The sequence below is a fragment of the Aquarana catesbeiana genome, linkage group LG10 (assembly GCF_042186555.1).
Source record: "Aquarana catesbeiana isolate 2022-GZ linkage group LG10, ASM4218655v1, whole genome shotgun sequence".
NCBI classification, from domain to species: domain Eukaryota; kingdom Metazoa; phylum Chordata; class Amphibia; order Anura; family Ranidae; genus Aquarana; species Aquarana catesbeiana.
The window spans coordinates 238122861-238138012 of record NC_133333.1 but is presented as its reverse complement, the minus strand read 5'-3'; the positions used below and the strand labels follow the sequence as shown (position 1 = coordinate 238138012).

At 41.9% G+C, this 15152-nt stretch overlaps 2 protein-coding genes across 4 annotated transcripts in view; one reads left to right on the top strand and one right to left on the bottom strand.

The window, feature by feature from the left end:
- Positions 1-3252, top strand: part of VSIG10L2 (V-set and immunoglobulin domain containing 10 like 2) — a 102279-nt gene extending 99027 nt beyond the window's left edge. The window contains exons 11-12 of the mRNA XM_073601154.1: positions 1183-1295; positions 3143-3252. Of these exons, the coding sequence (XP_073457255.1) occupies positions 1183-1295; positions 3143-3252 (223 nt within the window). The remainder of the gene's footprint in view (positions 1-1182; positions 1296-3142) is intronic.
- A 1068-nt stretch (positions 3253-4320) lies between these two features.
- Positions 4321-15152, bottom strand: part of CDON (cell adhesion associated, oncogene regulated) — a 220078-nt gene continuing 209246 nt past the window's right edge. For all 3 annotated transcript variants that reach the window (XM_073603479.1, XM_073603480.1, XM_073603481.1), the window contains 3 exons: positions 13890-13969; positions 12710-12927; positions 4321-11070 (listed from right to left, as the gene is read on the bottom strand). In XM_073603479.1, the coding sequence (XP_073459580.1) occupies positions 10913-11070; positions 12710-12927; positions 13890-13969 (456 nt within the window). In that variant the 3' untranslated portion in view covers positions 4321-10912. The remainder of the gene's footprint in view (positions 11071-12709; positions 12928-13889; positions 13970-15152) is intronic.

Here is a 15152-nt window from a genome sequence, read left to right as displayed (position 1 = left end):
AAGAAATGACACTTTGCTACAATGTAAAGTATTGAATGTACAGCTTGTATAACAGTGTAAATTTACTGCCCCCTCAAAATAACTCAACACACAGCCAGTGCTGTGAACAAGGCTTATCGCCGAACACTTGGTGGGAGGTCGATCCAATCATGGCTGATGGATGACAAAAATGTTCTCACCAGGACCAGCATGGAAATATTGAAAAATAGAAAGGCTTGTGCATCCAGTTAATTCACAATTTGTCAAAAAGTAACCCCAGCAAAAACGTCACCCTCACTCTCTTCATGGTCGTTTAAACAGGTGTTGAATTAACTGGATGCAGTTTTTCAATATTTTTTCAATATTTCCATGCTGGTCCTGGTGAGAACATTTTTGCCATCCATCATCCACGATTGGATCGACCTCCGACCAAGTTCCAGTTCCTTCCAAGGCCTGTGCAACATTGGATTCCCAGGTTGTGGCCAACACAAGTGTGATCGACTCACTGCCGCTAGCAAGTGAGTCCACTTAGTCCGGTAAGAGTGCATACCCCATTCCTTTGGTGGAGGATACGCTATTCAACATTATTCCTGGCGTTTCCACGGCCAGTCACCTGTTTCCATTTTTTCCAGTTCCATCCCAAGAGTGGATCCTGAGCCCTTCATATCTATGGACACTTGTTAAAATTATTTCACCTAGCAGTGTATCCACTTTTATATTAGTTCATAATCACTGGACTGTAATTGTATCACTTTTCACACTATACTGTATATTATTATTTTCTGTGTTTGGTATTTTCAGTGCATTACAGTTTGCTGTTTGATGGTTTTCTAGCACTACACTGTGTTTCCACATATTTTTTGGGCATTAGTAAGGCCACTTCCACACTGCCGCACTGCAGTTTGGGCACTGCTCAGGTGTACCTGTGGCTTTTCTGAGGGGTTACTCACAGTTTCCCATAGACTTTCTATTATGTCCTGCATTTTTGGATCGTTTTCTGAAACACGTCAAAGATGCAGTATTCAGGATTTTTGGTACACTTTCAGAAAACACACCAAAAACACAAGGCAGGTCTGTGGGGAAACTGCAGGCAACCCCCATTCTTTTCTCTAGTATAAGTCTCTCTATAGTTTTTTTGCTTTTTTTGTATTGTAGATTTTGATCATAAAGTGATGTTTTCTGTGCTGTGTTTGTGTTATGCAGATCTGCGGCAGACGCTCGAGAGAACATCAGACATCCAGAAGATGCTGAAACTGCAGTGGATACAGAAGAGGGAGCGACTGCTTCCCCTGAGCCAACCCCGGCACCAGCTCAAGGTAACTTCAGAGAGATGACATGACCTCCAGATTTTCCCTGTCATGAGACCGGGTTCAAACCATGATATTTAAGGCCCTATTCACACCTGGGCGTAGCAGGAATGCGCATTTCCGCTTCCTTTTTTCGCATTTTTCATGTGTTAATGTGCATTGCGGCTAGGGCATTCACTTGTATGACACAAGTCGCTTTTTGACAAATGCCCAAAAGTGGCTTCAGAACCTTTTTGGTTGCTGAGCATTGGACATTTTTATAGTGCGCGTTTTGTTGCATTTGTAGTGCGTTGTGTCACGCAGTAAAATGTGCGTTTGCTACCCACGTTTAGGGTATCATTAACAATTAAAGGAGTTGTAAAGGCAAAAGGTTTTTTATCTTAATGCATTCTATACATTAAGATAAGAAAAAACCTTTTGTGTGTAGCAGCCCCCCCTCAACAATCCTAATTACTAACCTGAGCCCCATCTCTTTCCAGCGATGTCCACGAATGTCTAAGCCATCCGGGACACTCTTCCTGTTTGGCTGAGACACAGCAGCGGTTGCCATGTGCCTGTCAATCACTCAGTCAGCCAATCAGGGGAGAGAGGGGGCAGGGCCCGGGTCGAGGCTCCGTGGTTGAATGGACAGACAGAGCTGTGACTCGGCCCGGGTGCCCCCATAGGAAGCTGCTTGCTGAGGGGGCACTCGATAGGAGGGAGGGGCAAGAAACAGTGGATGGGGACCTGAGAAGAGGAGGATCCAGGCTGCTCTGTGCAAAACCAGCTGCACAGAGGATGTAAGTATAACATGTTTGTTTGTTTTTTAAACAAGGTGTACCTGTGGTTTTTCTGGGGGTTTACCCGCATCACAACTGCAGGTTCTGTGCTCGAGAACAGAGCATAGGCTCTCCAGCAGAGGTAGTTTCGTTCTGAATAAATATTCTGACAAATTTTTCGTTATTCCGAGATTGGGATGTGTCCGAATACCCGAATTACAGTATAGACGAAGTTTACCGAATGCTCCGAATAACAAAACAAAATTTGAATCGAATTCCATTTGAATTTGAACTGTAAACATACTTCTGCAATCAAAAACTGTGTGTTATTAGAGTACCATTTGGAAATAATGCTGTTTTTGTTAAGCCAAAGGCGATTTAAAGAGTCATTGTAATCATTTCTTTACTTTGCCGCAATCAAATCGAATAAAAAAAATAATTAAAATTTCCGATTCAACCTATTAAAAATGTATCGATTTGTGCGTTTCGAAACGGAAAAAAAAATAGGTATATTCTAAAAAGACATAAAACAAATACAGACTGAACGAATCAACCAAATTTAACCAAACTATGGCCCTCCAGTTTTTCAGGAACTACAATCCCCACCATGCTTAGTCATGTCGGTAAACGTCATAGTTTTCCAATGTCTCATGGGACGGGTAGTTCTGCAACAGTTGGAGGGCCGTAGTTTGGAGATCCCTGAACTAACTAACCGAAACTATTTTTTTTTGTCATGCACATGTTTAATAATGTTGGCATGTGACTGCTGGCTGGAGCACCCAAGAGAAGAAGCTCCAGGGTGACCACTCACAAAGCCTGATGGAAGCCTATCAGAAAATTAAAAAAAAAAAAAAAAAAAAAAATCGCTGAGTTCTGCATTAACAGAGCAATTTTATATCAGAACGCAGATGAGAGGACTTCTCTCGGTTTATTAGTGTTCTGAAGATGAAAAATGAACCATGACTACAGATGCTGCTGTTGAGATAATCTGTAGTCCGTTCCTTTTTACCTTTAGGAGAAATGAATTCAATTTGATATTTTTCACCATTCTTTTCCTCTAATCTTACAGATTCCAAATGACATTTTATTTTATTTCAGAGCCAGTTGAAGTCACTGCTCCGGGCAGTCCGGATGTGGAGCTCTCAGAGATCCCAGGAACTGCAGATGAACCAGTAAATGTCACCATCACAGTGACAGCCACATCGTAGATAATGGTGTGTGGATGTATTTACAAGATATTCAATAAATGTATTTTTACTATATTTTTTTTATTAACTGTGTTTAACATATACTTAATTAGCAGACCCGCATTCAGCAGGATTATCCTGGTCCTTCTGAAAAATTATTTTATATATATATATATATATATATATACACATACATACACACGGGCATCGCTAGGGGGTGGCTTTTGAGGCTATAGCCCCAAGTCTCTGCAGGGGTCCCCAAGGGGGGGGGCTCACTGGGGACCCTTATGTAAGTGGGGGGCTCTCTGGGGACCCTAATGTAAGGGGGGCTCTCTGGGAACCCTGATGTAAGGGGGGGGCTCTCTGGGGACCCTGATGTAAGGGGGAGGCTCTCTGGGGTGATATATACACACACGTATATTACTGTATATACATGTGTATGCCCACCCAAGGGTATGACTTTCTTTACTACGCTGCTATGGGCTCTAGCCCCAAATTTTTTGTAGACCTAGCAACGCCCCTGTATATATGTATGTGTGTGTATATATATATATTTATTTTTATTATTAATAAATTATATTATATGTCCGTGGCAGTGTGAGGTCATGTGACTACAGGGGCCAATACAGCAGAACCTCAAAAGAGTGAGAATTCTAGTATGCCATCACCTTTTGGTTAGCTTCATTTATGTGACTGGCACATAAATAATAACTCCAGGCATGTTATAACATAGTTACATTGGTCCAAGATGGATCAATGTATAACATGCTGCTGCCTGGAGTTTTCCTTTAAAGGGAACCTGTACTTTGCTCATACTGGACAGACAGTTGCTCACCCCTCCTCAGAATCACTTAATATAATGCAGGATTTTATAAAGCGCCAACTGTTTGTGCAGCACTTAAATTTGGGAAAGTGGAGTTATGACACCAGTTAAGACAGGAGGGTTACGAGGGCTCCCCACTTGTGACAGTTTATCCATTTTCAATAATTCAATCTCTTACAATATTTTCATTATGATCTCTAGTATTTTGAACAGTCAAACTGCTCGACTTATACCCTACTAAATAAAAACACACCAGAACACAAGGCTGTATATTAGGCATCTGTCTCTTTAATAACATTATTTTACAATATACCCAAAAGTTGATAAAACCCTCAAAAAAAAAAATACTACATCAGTAACCATTATGTACAATTTTAAAAGGGAATATTACAGCTTTTCTTTTTTTAGGAAAATAAAGAATTTTTTTTTCTGTGAAAAGAAACAACACTTAATACTGGAGAAAAAAAACAGGAAATAGGTGAATAGATGTAAAGTTTTCAGCAGAACCCGGAGCTGCTACTACTGTGTGTACAGAGGAGTTTGGGTGGGATTTAGAGAATATTGAGGTCACATGGGAGGACTAACGACATGCAATATATACATTATTGGCAAGGGTTTTACATGAACATATACCCAGTCACACAGGTCAGGATGCTGAGACAGGGAGGGAAAAGAACTTTTATACTGTCAGCAATGCGAGTGTTTTATGTAAATGAGACTCATTGTAAAGTCATAAGTGCTACATAAAGTCTGAATCTGAAGCTTCACTCCCCACGGTACTTGACCTTAATATGATTAGTGGGTGCTTGAAGTGATCGCGCCAGAACTGAATGAGAAGATACAAAGTCACCAGCACTCTAAATAAATGTATATCCCATATTTTATAGACAGCAGCACATAGAGTACCACAGTTTCGGGGTTTTGCTGGGCCCCTTTCTCAAGTCGCCATAGTGACCATTATGTTATTACTATGTCGCCTTCAGAAAGGGACCCTGCAAGACTCCAAAATCGGTGTAATTTTTTTGACTTCTATGATGAGGTCTTCACAATAAATACATGATAGGCATTTGGAGTGCAGGTGACCTTGTATCTCGTGATATAAGTGCTCTAAACATGCATTGTGTGTCTCTCCAGGTCCCAGCATGCTTTGCAAGACTAAATGCAAATGAAAGTAGAACATTCACGGAATACCTTTTTAGATTTTTTTTTTTTTTTTTTTATAATTTAAGTTTGTTTAATTAACACATTTCTTTCAGTCAACACTGACACTGTGGCAAATCTAAAATTGGTCAGTTCTCACCACAACAAAACGAAAAGGGAAATTTTCCAGTGGAAACACCTGCTGTAGTCGGGGGAATTCAATAAATCCCCACTTTTCTGGCACTATGGCCTGCACCAGATTGAAAAATCCCTGCCAGCCCAGTGTGATATCTTTACCGGCACATGTGGCAGATTCAGATAGTTCCCAATAGCCCTGCTTTTACAAAGTGGTACTATTAGTGTAACCCATTAAAAAATAATTACTAGTTTGTAGATAATTGAGGTAATTAAGAACTTTTCCAAGTTGGCGTACAGAGAAAGGCAGAATGCCTGTCTCTGTGTGCTGTGTAGCACATTTACCACCCCTGTCTGATCCCTAGCCTTTGTTGTTAAGGCTGTTGGTTTCACAGCCGACAACCTCCCGGTAACCAGTAATGCTGCAGTGGGCGGAGACTGATGGGGGAACTAGTGTCTCAGCTCTCCTATCAGGTTTGCCTTTCTTTTAAAGCGGGGTTCCGCCCAAAATATGGAACTTCCACTCGTTGTGGCACCGGATGGGGGAAGGAGTACATTTGGCACCTTTCAGGGGGGACAGGATACCTGTGTCTTTCACAGGTATCCTGTCCCCACTTCCAGGAGCCTCAGTCGCGGGTATTCGCGTCATCACTGAAGCTCCCTCCTCCCCCGGCCACCGGGCCAGTAGGAGAGAGGAGCCTTGCGCATGCATAGTAGGGTTCCCGGCGTGGAGCCGCAAGGCTACACTGCCGATTCCCTTACTCGTAACAGAGGCGGCATGAACCCGACAGCAGATGGAAACACCAGCTGCGGTGCCGACATCGCTGGACTCCAGGACAGGTAAGTGTTTGATTATTAAAAGTCAGCAGCTGCAGTATGTGCAGCTGCTGGCTTTTAATTTTTGCAGCGGTGGGCGGACCTTCGCTTTAAGTTACAATAGGCAGATTCTGTAGCTAATAGCAGGCTCCCCCAACAAAATTAAAAGTCAGCAGCTACAAATACTGTAGCTTCTGACTTTTAGTATAAGGACACTTACCTGCCCCTGGATCCAGTGTTGTCCTCACCCAAGCCGGTTCCGGTACAGGTGCCGGCATCTGAAGTAAAGGAAACAGGAAGTGAAGCCTCGCGGCTTCACAGCCGATTTACTACTGTGCATGCTGGAGTCGCGCTGAGCCTTGTGGATGGTCCCGTAGTGATGTGCCCCAGAAGGCTGCAGGGGAAGGAGGCGGGAGAACTTCTGGCTCAGTTGGCCGCGGCGATCTGAGCCAGAAGTGGGAACGGGTACCTCTCAAAACCAGGTACACGCTCTCCCCCAAATTATTTTAAATGGGCAGGGGGGACTGGACCTGATGGGGAACTAGTGTTTGTGATTCCCCATCAAGCTCCTCCCCTGCAGATACAAAATGACTGCTGTGCAACTCCAGCGCTCCTCTACAGACAGTGCATGTCCCAGATTTAAGTACCCGTCTACAACAGGTACCCGGATCTGTTGCCTGCATGGATATTTCTCACGTAGAGGCACCTTGGAATTCTAAAGAGCGTCTTTGACACTTATGAATTCCCCTGAGTGTCTCTGTTTGTGAGATTTCCCAGGAAAGTGAAGGCCAAATCACAACAACAAGGACATGGCAATAAAACCCAACAAAAGTTTTTAACCCTTCCAAAATATCCTGAAATAAATAATTCTGCTGCTGAACAGATATATATATATATATTTTTTTTTCTATTAAATTTAGTTGTCTGGAATGATGTGCAGTTATGAAAACACATGCTCGTCTGTTTGTGCTGTGCAAGGTGTCAATGAGAAAGCAGCAGCTGACAATTTTTGGTGGTTTCCATCAGCCGCCTCATCTTTGACATGCATCAGTTTCCATAACAAGTCAAAAGTATATTGAATATCTTAAGGATGACCGGAATTTCATTCTACATTTCCTCTGAGTGCCTGTAGTGGATTAGTTCCATATCACGTCACCAAATTCCCAGTTTAATTCTGAGACGATTAATCAAAGCTGCTAAAAAGCAAACTTTACAGAGAGCAGCGTTGTTGCTGAAAAACTTTGTTACTGGTTTAGCTGTGTTGTTGGCTAGGATCTAAAAATCTAAATGCTGACCCTTTTAGAAAAGGAAACATAAACATTAGCAAGCCTGCTGGCCTAATAAAATACCTCACATAAATAAGAATACAATAAAAACAAGACGCTTAAAACAGCGTCAGTAAAGTAAATTACAAAACAGCAGCCGGAAGGAAGCTGCAAAGCATCAACGGGCCAGATTTAAAAAAAAAAAAAAAAGGCAATAAAAAGAACATCTTCCCCCGCCCCCCCACAAGCACCAATCAGATCACCAGAAAGAAAGCAAAACCTGATTAGTTTCTGCAGGCAACAGCTATTTCCAGCTCTTTTGCAATAAAAAATAAATCGGCCTGTGCTTTCCTACTAAATGGGCAGTTTTGTGATAGTTGCATTATTTCAACACCTTGGAGAAAGAGTGAATGGTTCCCAGGATTAGGGTGTAATAATTCTATGAAAAATAAAATGAGCAAATATAATCCAAAGAAATTAATCTTAGAAGCTTTAGAATAAAACACGCTAAAAATTGTAGTGTGGAAAATGTGCAAAAAAATAAGTATTTTACATGAAAAAGTTTCACCAGTCAGACACGACCTGTACATAAGAGAAAATATCGCCCTCTGCTGCTCTGGAGTAATTACGTCCTGTAGAGAGCAACAAATGAACCTTCAGGAAACATCCAAACGCTCAGCACTGTATATAACCAAATTGGTCTTCATGTCTATTGTACTAATTGTAGAATGGAATATTTTCTGTTGATAGAATTTACTGTCGAAATGTCATCAGGCTCAATAATTTAATGGAGATGGCGGTCTTGCTGTCAAAAACAGGAAATTTGTCACTTTAATGCGGGGGGGGGGGGTGTTAATGTTCTGTGGGCTGAAACAACACTGACCTTATAAAAGACTGTCACTAAAAAAAAAAAAAAAAAAAAAAAAAGTATGTCCTGTTAAAGGAGATATCAATTAGTCTCCTGTCCTTCCGCTGTAAGATTACACACAGTCTCTGATTGTCGGAACACCTACAGAATCGAGCACTTTCTGATGCCCTTCGTTGTTAATGGCACCCCCATGAATCTGTTGCTGCACGTTTAAGGCTGCAGTTTTGCAGAAGGGTCAGGGACTACTTCGGCATGTTTTTTTTTTATTTGTAGGGCAGTGTAGGGAAATGAATAGGCTATACCTGTATGCGACACACGAAAATGAGTGAGCGCTCTGTCACACCTGCACGGTGTAAACGCAGGCTAAAGAAGGGGTACGGCTACCCAAAGAATCTTTAGAAGCTGGCACACTTCTGTTAGTATTGGATCCTTTGTCCACTCTGTGATTCCTCTAACTGGCCCACGTGTCACTGTAGTACACAGCAGTGCTGTAATTGCCCACAGACTGAACCACTGAGTGCAGCGGGGGACGGACGAGGGAATCGGACACTCCCAGAACTATCAGAGTCTAAAGATTTTTTGGGGCAGTGTTTTTTCTAAACTACAGCAGAAATCAGTAATGTAGGAGGTCTGAGTATCTACTCTTTTTGTAGGGGATACTTCAGTTTACATTTTCTTTTAGTGACAGTGTAGAGATGCCCTGATACCAAGCATTTGCGCAAGTACAGGTACTCACCCAAATGCAACCGAAACTTTGCACTGCTATTTGAGCATGAATGGGCACAGAGAACCACACTTTGAATAGGAATGCGGTGCGTTTTCCCCCACCACACGTAGAAAGATTAAAGCGCCATCTAGTGGGCAGTTTAAAAACTGTTAACTTACGGTACATATCTGGGCAGATGCAAATTAATACATAGGTGTCTTGGCCCGCCGATGATAGCAAATCAGGGCCACTGGAGGTGCTCACAGGGCTAGATGTCGCTTTAATCCCTTTTTATACACACAAGCAGTGGGGGAAATTGCATGCATTTTGGACAGAAATTGTACCTCATTCCTGTTCAAATCGCATGAGATTCTTTGCAGTGCGCTATGCACCAACGTTTATGGTGGGATTTGCGTCAAAGTATTGGTACTTTGTACCACTGCTGTTGCTGCAAATAGCTTTGGAACTGCTTGGTGCAGAATGAAGTGCTCCACGTATCATCTGTAAATATTCTGCTGGTCACGCTATGGGAAAACTGTATCATAAATTATAAAAATGGTTTGATAGAAAATATTTTCAGAGATATAAAAAAAAAAAAGTTGCAAATGCAAAATATACAAAAGCCTGTACAATAGCGGGATTAGAAGAGTGAATTAGTGCATAAGCAATATTACAAATATATATATATTACAGACAGAGTAAGGGCTAAAGTGCTTTTCTCTGCCATCTTCTAATGACCTCCTTCCTGTGACACATAGCGGTTATGCCAGCTTTACAGGAGACATAAAAATCTCATACCACATTGTACGTCTGTGTACAGACATCTCTGATTAAATTGTAAGTGTACTTATGAACAAAAAAAATGTAATTCTAAATGTGGAGTGACAGCATTGCCAGGACTTATCAACAGGCCGGTTAAGTTATGGCTGAAATATGTTGGGGGGGGGGTCTGTAAATGTTCACAGCTCTTCTAATAGAACGTTAGTATTTCAGGGTCTTTTAATGCCCCTTCTCCTTCAGAAACAGTAAGAATATTTCCCAGTTGGGAGGAGGCACTGTATATATCAACTGAAAATATCCCATAACTCCTAGATTTTTTTTATATAATAAATAGGAAACAACTATTTCCCAGATTAATTTATATTTTGTACACAAATTATAAATAGAGTTTATAAATGTAAAAAAAAAAAAAAAAAAAAAAAAAAAACATAAAAAGCAATAAAGGATAGCACTGTAAAACAAAAGTACACTTATTTTTTTTGGCCTTCCCTGTGACCTAACGGATCCTTCTATGGGGCTCATCTACCTCCAGGCCAGAGAAGACCTGTGACCGCTAAATGTAAACAAACACCAAAGGCCGCAGCCAATGGATCCATATACATATTCATCTGTGGAGGGTTGGGGGTAGGTTAGGTCAGGGGAAGAGAGCAAAAATCATAAGTGAACTTTGTGTGAAAGTGCACTTTTTCTTTAACGTGGAGATAGCGGTTTTGAGGGCTGAGCCAGTGTAAGAATACAGAGGAGCACTAGGAACAGGAAGCGAAACCCCTGAAAATAAACTACATTGATTTGTAGTGCCCAACTGACCGAACAGTGGCAAAGCACACAAAATGACCCCCCCCCCCACAGTGTGATGGCAATGGAATCCCTTTAAAATTCTGTTGTGTAAAAAAGCATTTTCTTACACCTCCATATCCGGTATGAACCACCAACAACCCCTTCAATAGTTCAGGAATTACAAGTCCCAGCAAACTGGCCTTCAGTCTGGGCACGCTGAGATTTGCAGTTCAGCTGCTGAAGTTTCACAAGTTGCCCAACATGGACTGAAAATAACTACACGTTGCTTGTCTAAATGGGGCCCGAGACGGATTTTCTCCTCTACCAGAATGGGATGCAATGTAACAGAGAGGGAGACAGTCGCTTCCTGTTCAGGCCTCTTGTGTCAGCGATTGCTGCGGGAGGTCATTGAGTGAGTTTTCTAACGTCCAACTTTTGTTCTCATCACAGTTCTGCGAGTCAATAGAGGGGGTATCGGGAGACTGGGGCAAGATGGCATCATCTTCCTTTACACAGATGTCAGAATCTCCTGAAATAAAAAAACAAAAAAAACAAACAGAGGTCCTCATGGTTATACTGAACTGCTCAATACAAATCTGAAAAAAAAAAAAAATCCATAGAACAGCCATTTTGTTTCGTGTGGCTAATTAAAGGGTTTGTAAATGCTCAATTTTTTAAAATGAAAATAACAAACATATATCTTACTTGCCTGCTCTGTGGTTTTGCACAAAACAGCCCCGATCCCCCTCAGACACTCTCAACTCCTCTCCCCAGCCGAGTGCCCCCATAACAAGCCGCATGCTATGGGGGCACTCATGCAGGCTCACACCTGAGCCGGGTCCATTGACACACACAGAATAGCTTGGCACCACCCTCCAACTGGCTGTAATTGACAGCAGCAGGAGAAAATGGTTCTTGCTGCTGTCTCTGAGACAATGAGGAGGGAGAGAACCGAAAGAGCCTCTTCTCCCATGTACATCACTTGTTGAGCTGCATGCAGAATGTTTTGTATCTTAATAAGTAATGCATTAATCTTCATATCATTATGTCCAGTGTTCCAGGCCCCTCAGACCAGCAGTTCTGATGTCTGTAAAAAAAAAAGGGCTAGGTGCTGGAGTCTGAGGTGCCCACAAAAAAAAAAAATTATATTATAATATATATATATATATTTATTTTTTTGGGTGGCATTAGCTGTTCTTTTTTACTTCTAGTTTTGGAAGAAGGAGTGGAGAAGCTAGAACCTCTGACATATTTTTATTGCTGTCTCCATTGGGGAGATTTCCCCGCCCTTCCTGTTTCAGAGATAAAGCAGGAAGGAAATCAAAGTAAAAGGGAGATTCCTCCTGCAACAGTTGTCACTGGAACAGGTGTCCCTATGATGGTGATGGGAGATTTCCTCTTGCCTCCTTCTCTGGCAAGAACTGTAAAATGTTTAATTAGCCCTTACTTTCTGTTCCTGTGGAAATGGTCAAGACAGGAATTAAGGGAGAGCCCAGAACACAGCCAACAATAAAAACCTGGCAGGTGCTAAGCATTCTCCACTTGAAACCCCCATGCTTACCTTGGCACACAATGGGCATGGCTAGGTTGAGTGCCAATCTCTTTATTTTAGCCTAATTGTCAAGAAGTGTATGTATGCCTCCTGTTTTTTGTTTTTTCACTTTTTTTTTTTTTTTTTTAGAACTCTATATTGTGGTTATACAGAAACAAGAGACATAAATTAAACCCAGAATGGTGGTATAATGGAGGTTCAGGTGGGGGAGGAAAATATGGAAACCATATGAAGTCTTGGTTGACGAAATGGTTGGGGAAAAACCGTTACTGCACTTATGATGGTTTGGGTATAGAGAGATATTGCAAGCACGGTAATAATGCCATGGGGTTGCGATACCTTCTTTAGTATGGGATTTGGGCTTGGCAAGTATTAGTTTGTTCAAAGAGAAGCCAATAGGCCAACATCTTGTAAAATTTGGTAAAGGCGTCTTTATAGGATAATGTTCCCCATTTGTCGCATCCTATCAGTCTTTATAAAGAATTCCTTAGCAGAAGATGAAGGGGGTGACCTGCCTCCGTCCTGCTTACACCACCTCAGACGTTTGTTGTGTCCTAGTCACAGTACTTGTTCCTGGACTAAATTCATTTTCCATGCTTCCATTAGTGGAGCTTACCTTGAATCTCATTCAGTCCATCCTGACTTGATAAACAGGGTGATGATGGCTTTTCTTCTATTTCCTCCTCAGGCTGTGTCCCGTACTCGGCCTCAGGAGAGGACAGGATCATGGGTACGGCTTCTTGTATCAGTTGCTTTGTTTCCTGGTTCTCTTGCAATGGTGTCCTAGATACACTGTTTCCACTGTATGAGCCATTTGTTGTTTTGCTGAAACATCTGCCATTAAAGAGCAATACAACAAATCAGGTTATCAGATCTATATGACAGAACAGTGTTTCTCAACCTTTTTTCAGTCAAGGAACCCTTTAAAAAATTATGGACACTCTCAAGGCACCCCCATTCTAAAATATAAAAACAATTCTAATAGTTCTACAGAACGCAGCAACATTCACAAGTCCAAGTAGGACACGCAACGTTAGAGGGGATTTATTCTTATGCCCCGTACACACAATCGGAAAAGCTGCCAGCAAAAGACCGATGTGAGCATTTGGTCGGAAAATGCGACCGTGTGTATGCTCCATTGGACTTTTGCTGGCGGAATTCCAGCCAGCAAAAGATTGAGAGCAGGTTCTCTATTTTTCAGTCGGAAGAAGTTCCTATCTGAAAATGCTATCGTCTGTATGCAATTCCGACGCGCAAAAAAAAACACGCATGCTCGGAAACAATATGCATGCTCGGAAGCATTGAACTTCATTTTCTCGGCTCGTCGTAGTGTTGTAAGTCACCGCATTCTTGACGGTCGTAAGTTCAGAGAACTTTTGTGTGACCGTGTGTATGCAAGGCAAGCTTGAGCGGAATTCAGTTGGAAAAACCATCCAAGATTTTTCCGACGGAAATTCCGCTCGTGTGTACGGGGCATTGCAAAGCAAATACACTTTTGCAAACCGGTACTGACTAGTATTCTAATGTTTCTCTTTGCCCTCACTCTCCATCACTCAGCTAATGTGACCCCAGTGCTGATGAAAAAGGCTTGTGATAGATGACACAGATTGTGGTGCAAAATCTGGCTGTGCATGGTAGCCAATCAGCTTTTACCTTCAGCTTGTTCAATTAGGTTTTGACAAAAACAAAAATATAGAAGCGGACTGGTTTCTGTGCAGAGCTGCACCAGATTTTGTATTCTCCAGTTTTAATGCACAGACAACTGAGGAAGTGCATAGAAGACGTACAGAACATACCTGTTGTTGTTGCAGCAGTTTCGGCAGTTGATACACTCCGAGGGATCTGTCTGCGATATGGCAGTATAAAGAATGCCCCCCTGTAATACAAAAGGCAAATGTGGTGGTCTGTTAAGCATTTTTAAATATTTCATTTATGTGCAGCGTTAAAATATACTTTTCTAGGTTGAGCGATATATACAGTAAATATCAAATATTCTAGACACAATGAGGGGGGAAAATGAAAACTGGTGCAGAGTAGAATAAAGCCTCTTTTAAACTGAGACATAGACCAGATACTGCTCCTAATTATCAGAGGAGCGCAAACCCCTTTGTCAAATACATGTGCTCTGTTTCCTGTTCCATGCTGTGTCTGATCAGCGCAACACAGATCAGTTCAGCTGGAGCTTCATGCTCCAAATTCCCTCGTCAGTCCCCACCTCCCGCTCAGCTGAGTGCGGCAGGAAAGAGCATTATCCTTCCCCGCTTTACACAGTGATTACCCAGTGTGAGCAGAGATGGGGAGGTGAGCTGTCTGCTGACAGTTCACATCCTGTACGCTCGATCTGACCTGACTGGGATCTTTGATCTTTCACTTTGTTAATCAGGATTGGACCTTGCACCAAGTTTCTATTTCTCTCTGTAATGAAAACTGGCACAGCTAGATCTGACATAGATGTATCTGCTTAGTTAATGTGGTGCATTGCCAATCGCATCAGTTTCCTGCACCATTATAATGTCGAAGGAAGCTTAGGGGGTTATTTATGAAAGGCAAATCCAGTTTACACTGCAAGTGCACTTGGAGGTGCAGTCACTGTAAATCTGAGGGGTAGATCTGAAATGAGGGGAAGCTCTGCTGATTTTATCATCCAATCATGTGCAAGCTAAAATGCTGTTTTTTATTTTCCTTGCATGTCCCCCTCGGATTTACGGAGACTTTACTTCCAAGTGCACTTGTAGTGCAAAGTGGATTTGCATACCTCCCAACTTTTTGAGACGGGAATGAGAGACACCTACTAGCAAAAGCATGTAGGCATAGGACACCCCCCCCCCCTGCCACACCCCCTTAAAGGAGAATTAACCTAAAAAAAAAAAAATGATTAGTTAAATCCACAAGTGCTTTTTTTTTTTTTAACCACTACTATTCCTTTATATTGGCTTTTGGAATTTACAAATGCAGCAATTTAGAAATCAGATGAAAGGTTTAGCACTGGAAAACACTTTTTGAAAGATAAAAAGTGCATTTTATATACAACTAGGAGGATCAGACCAAAATGAGGAGGA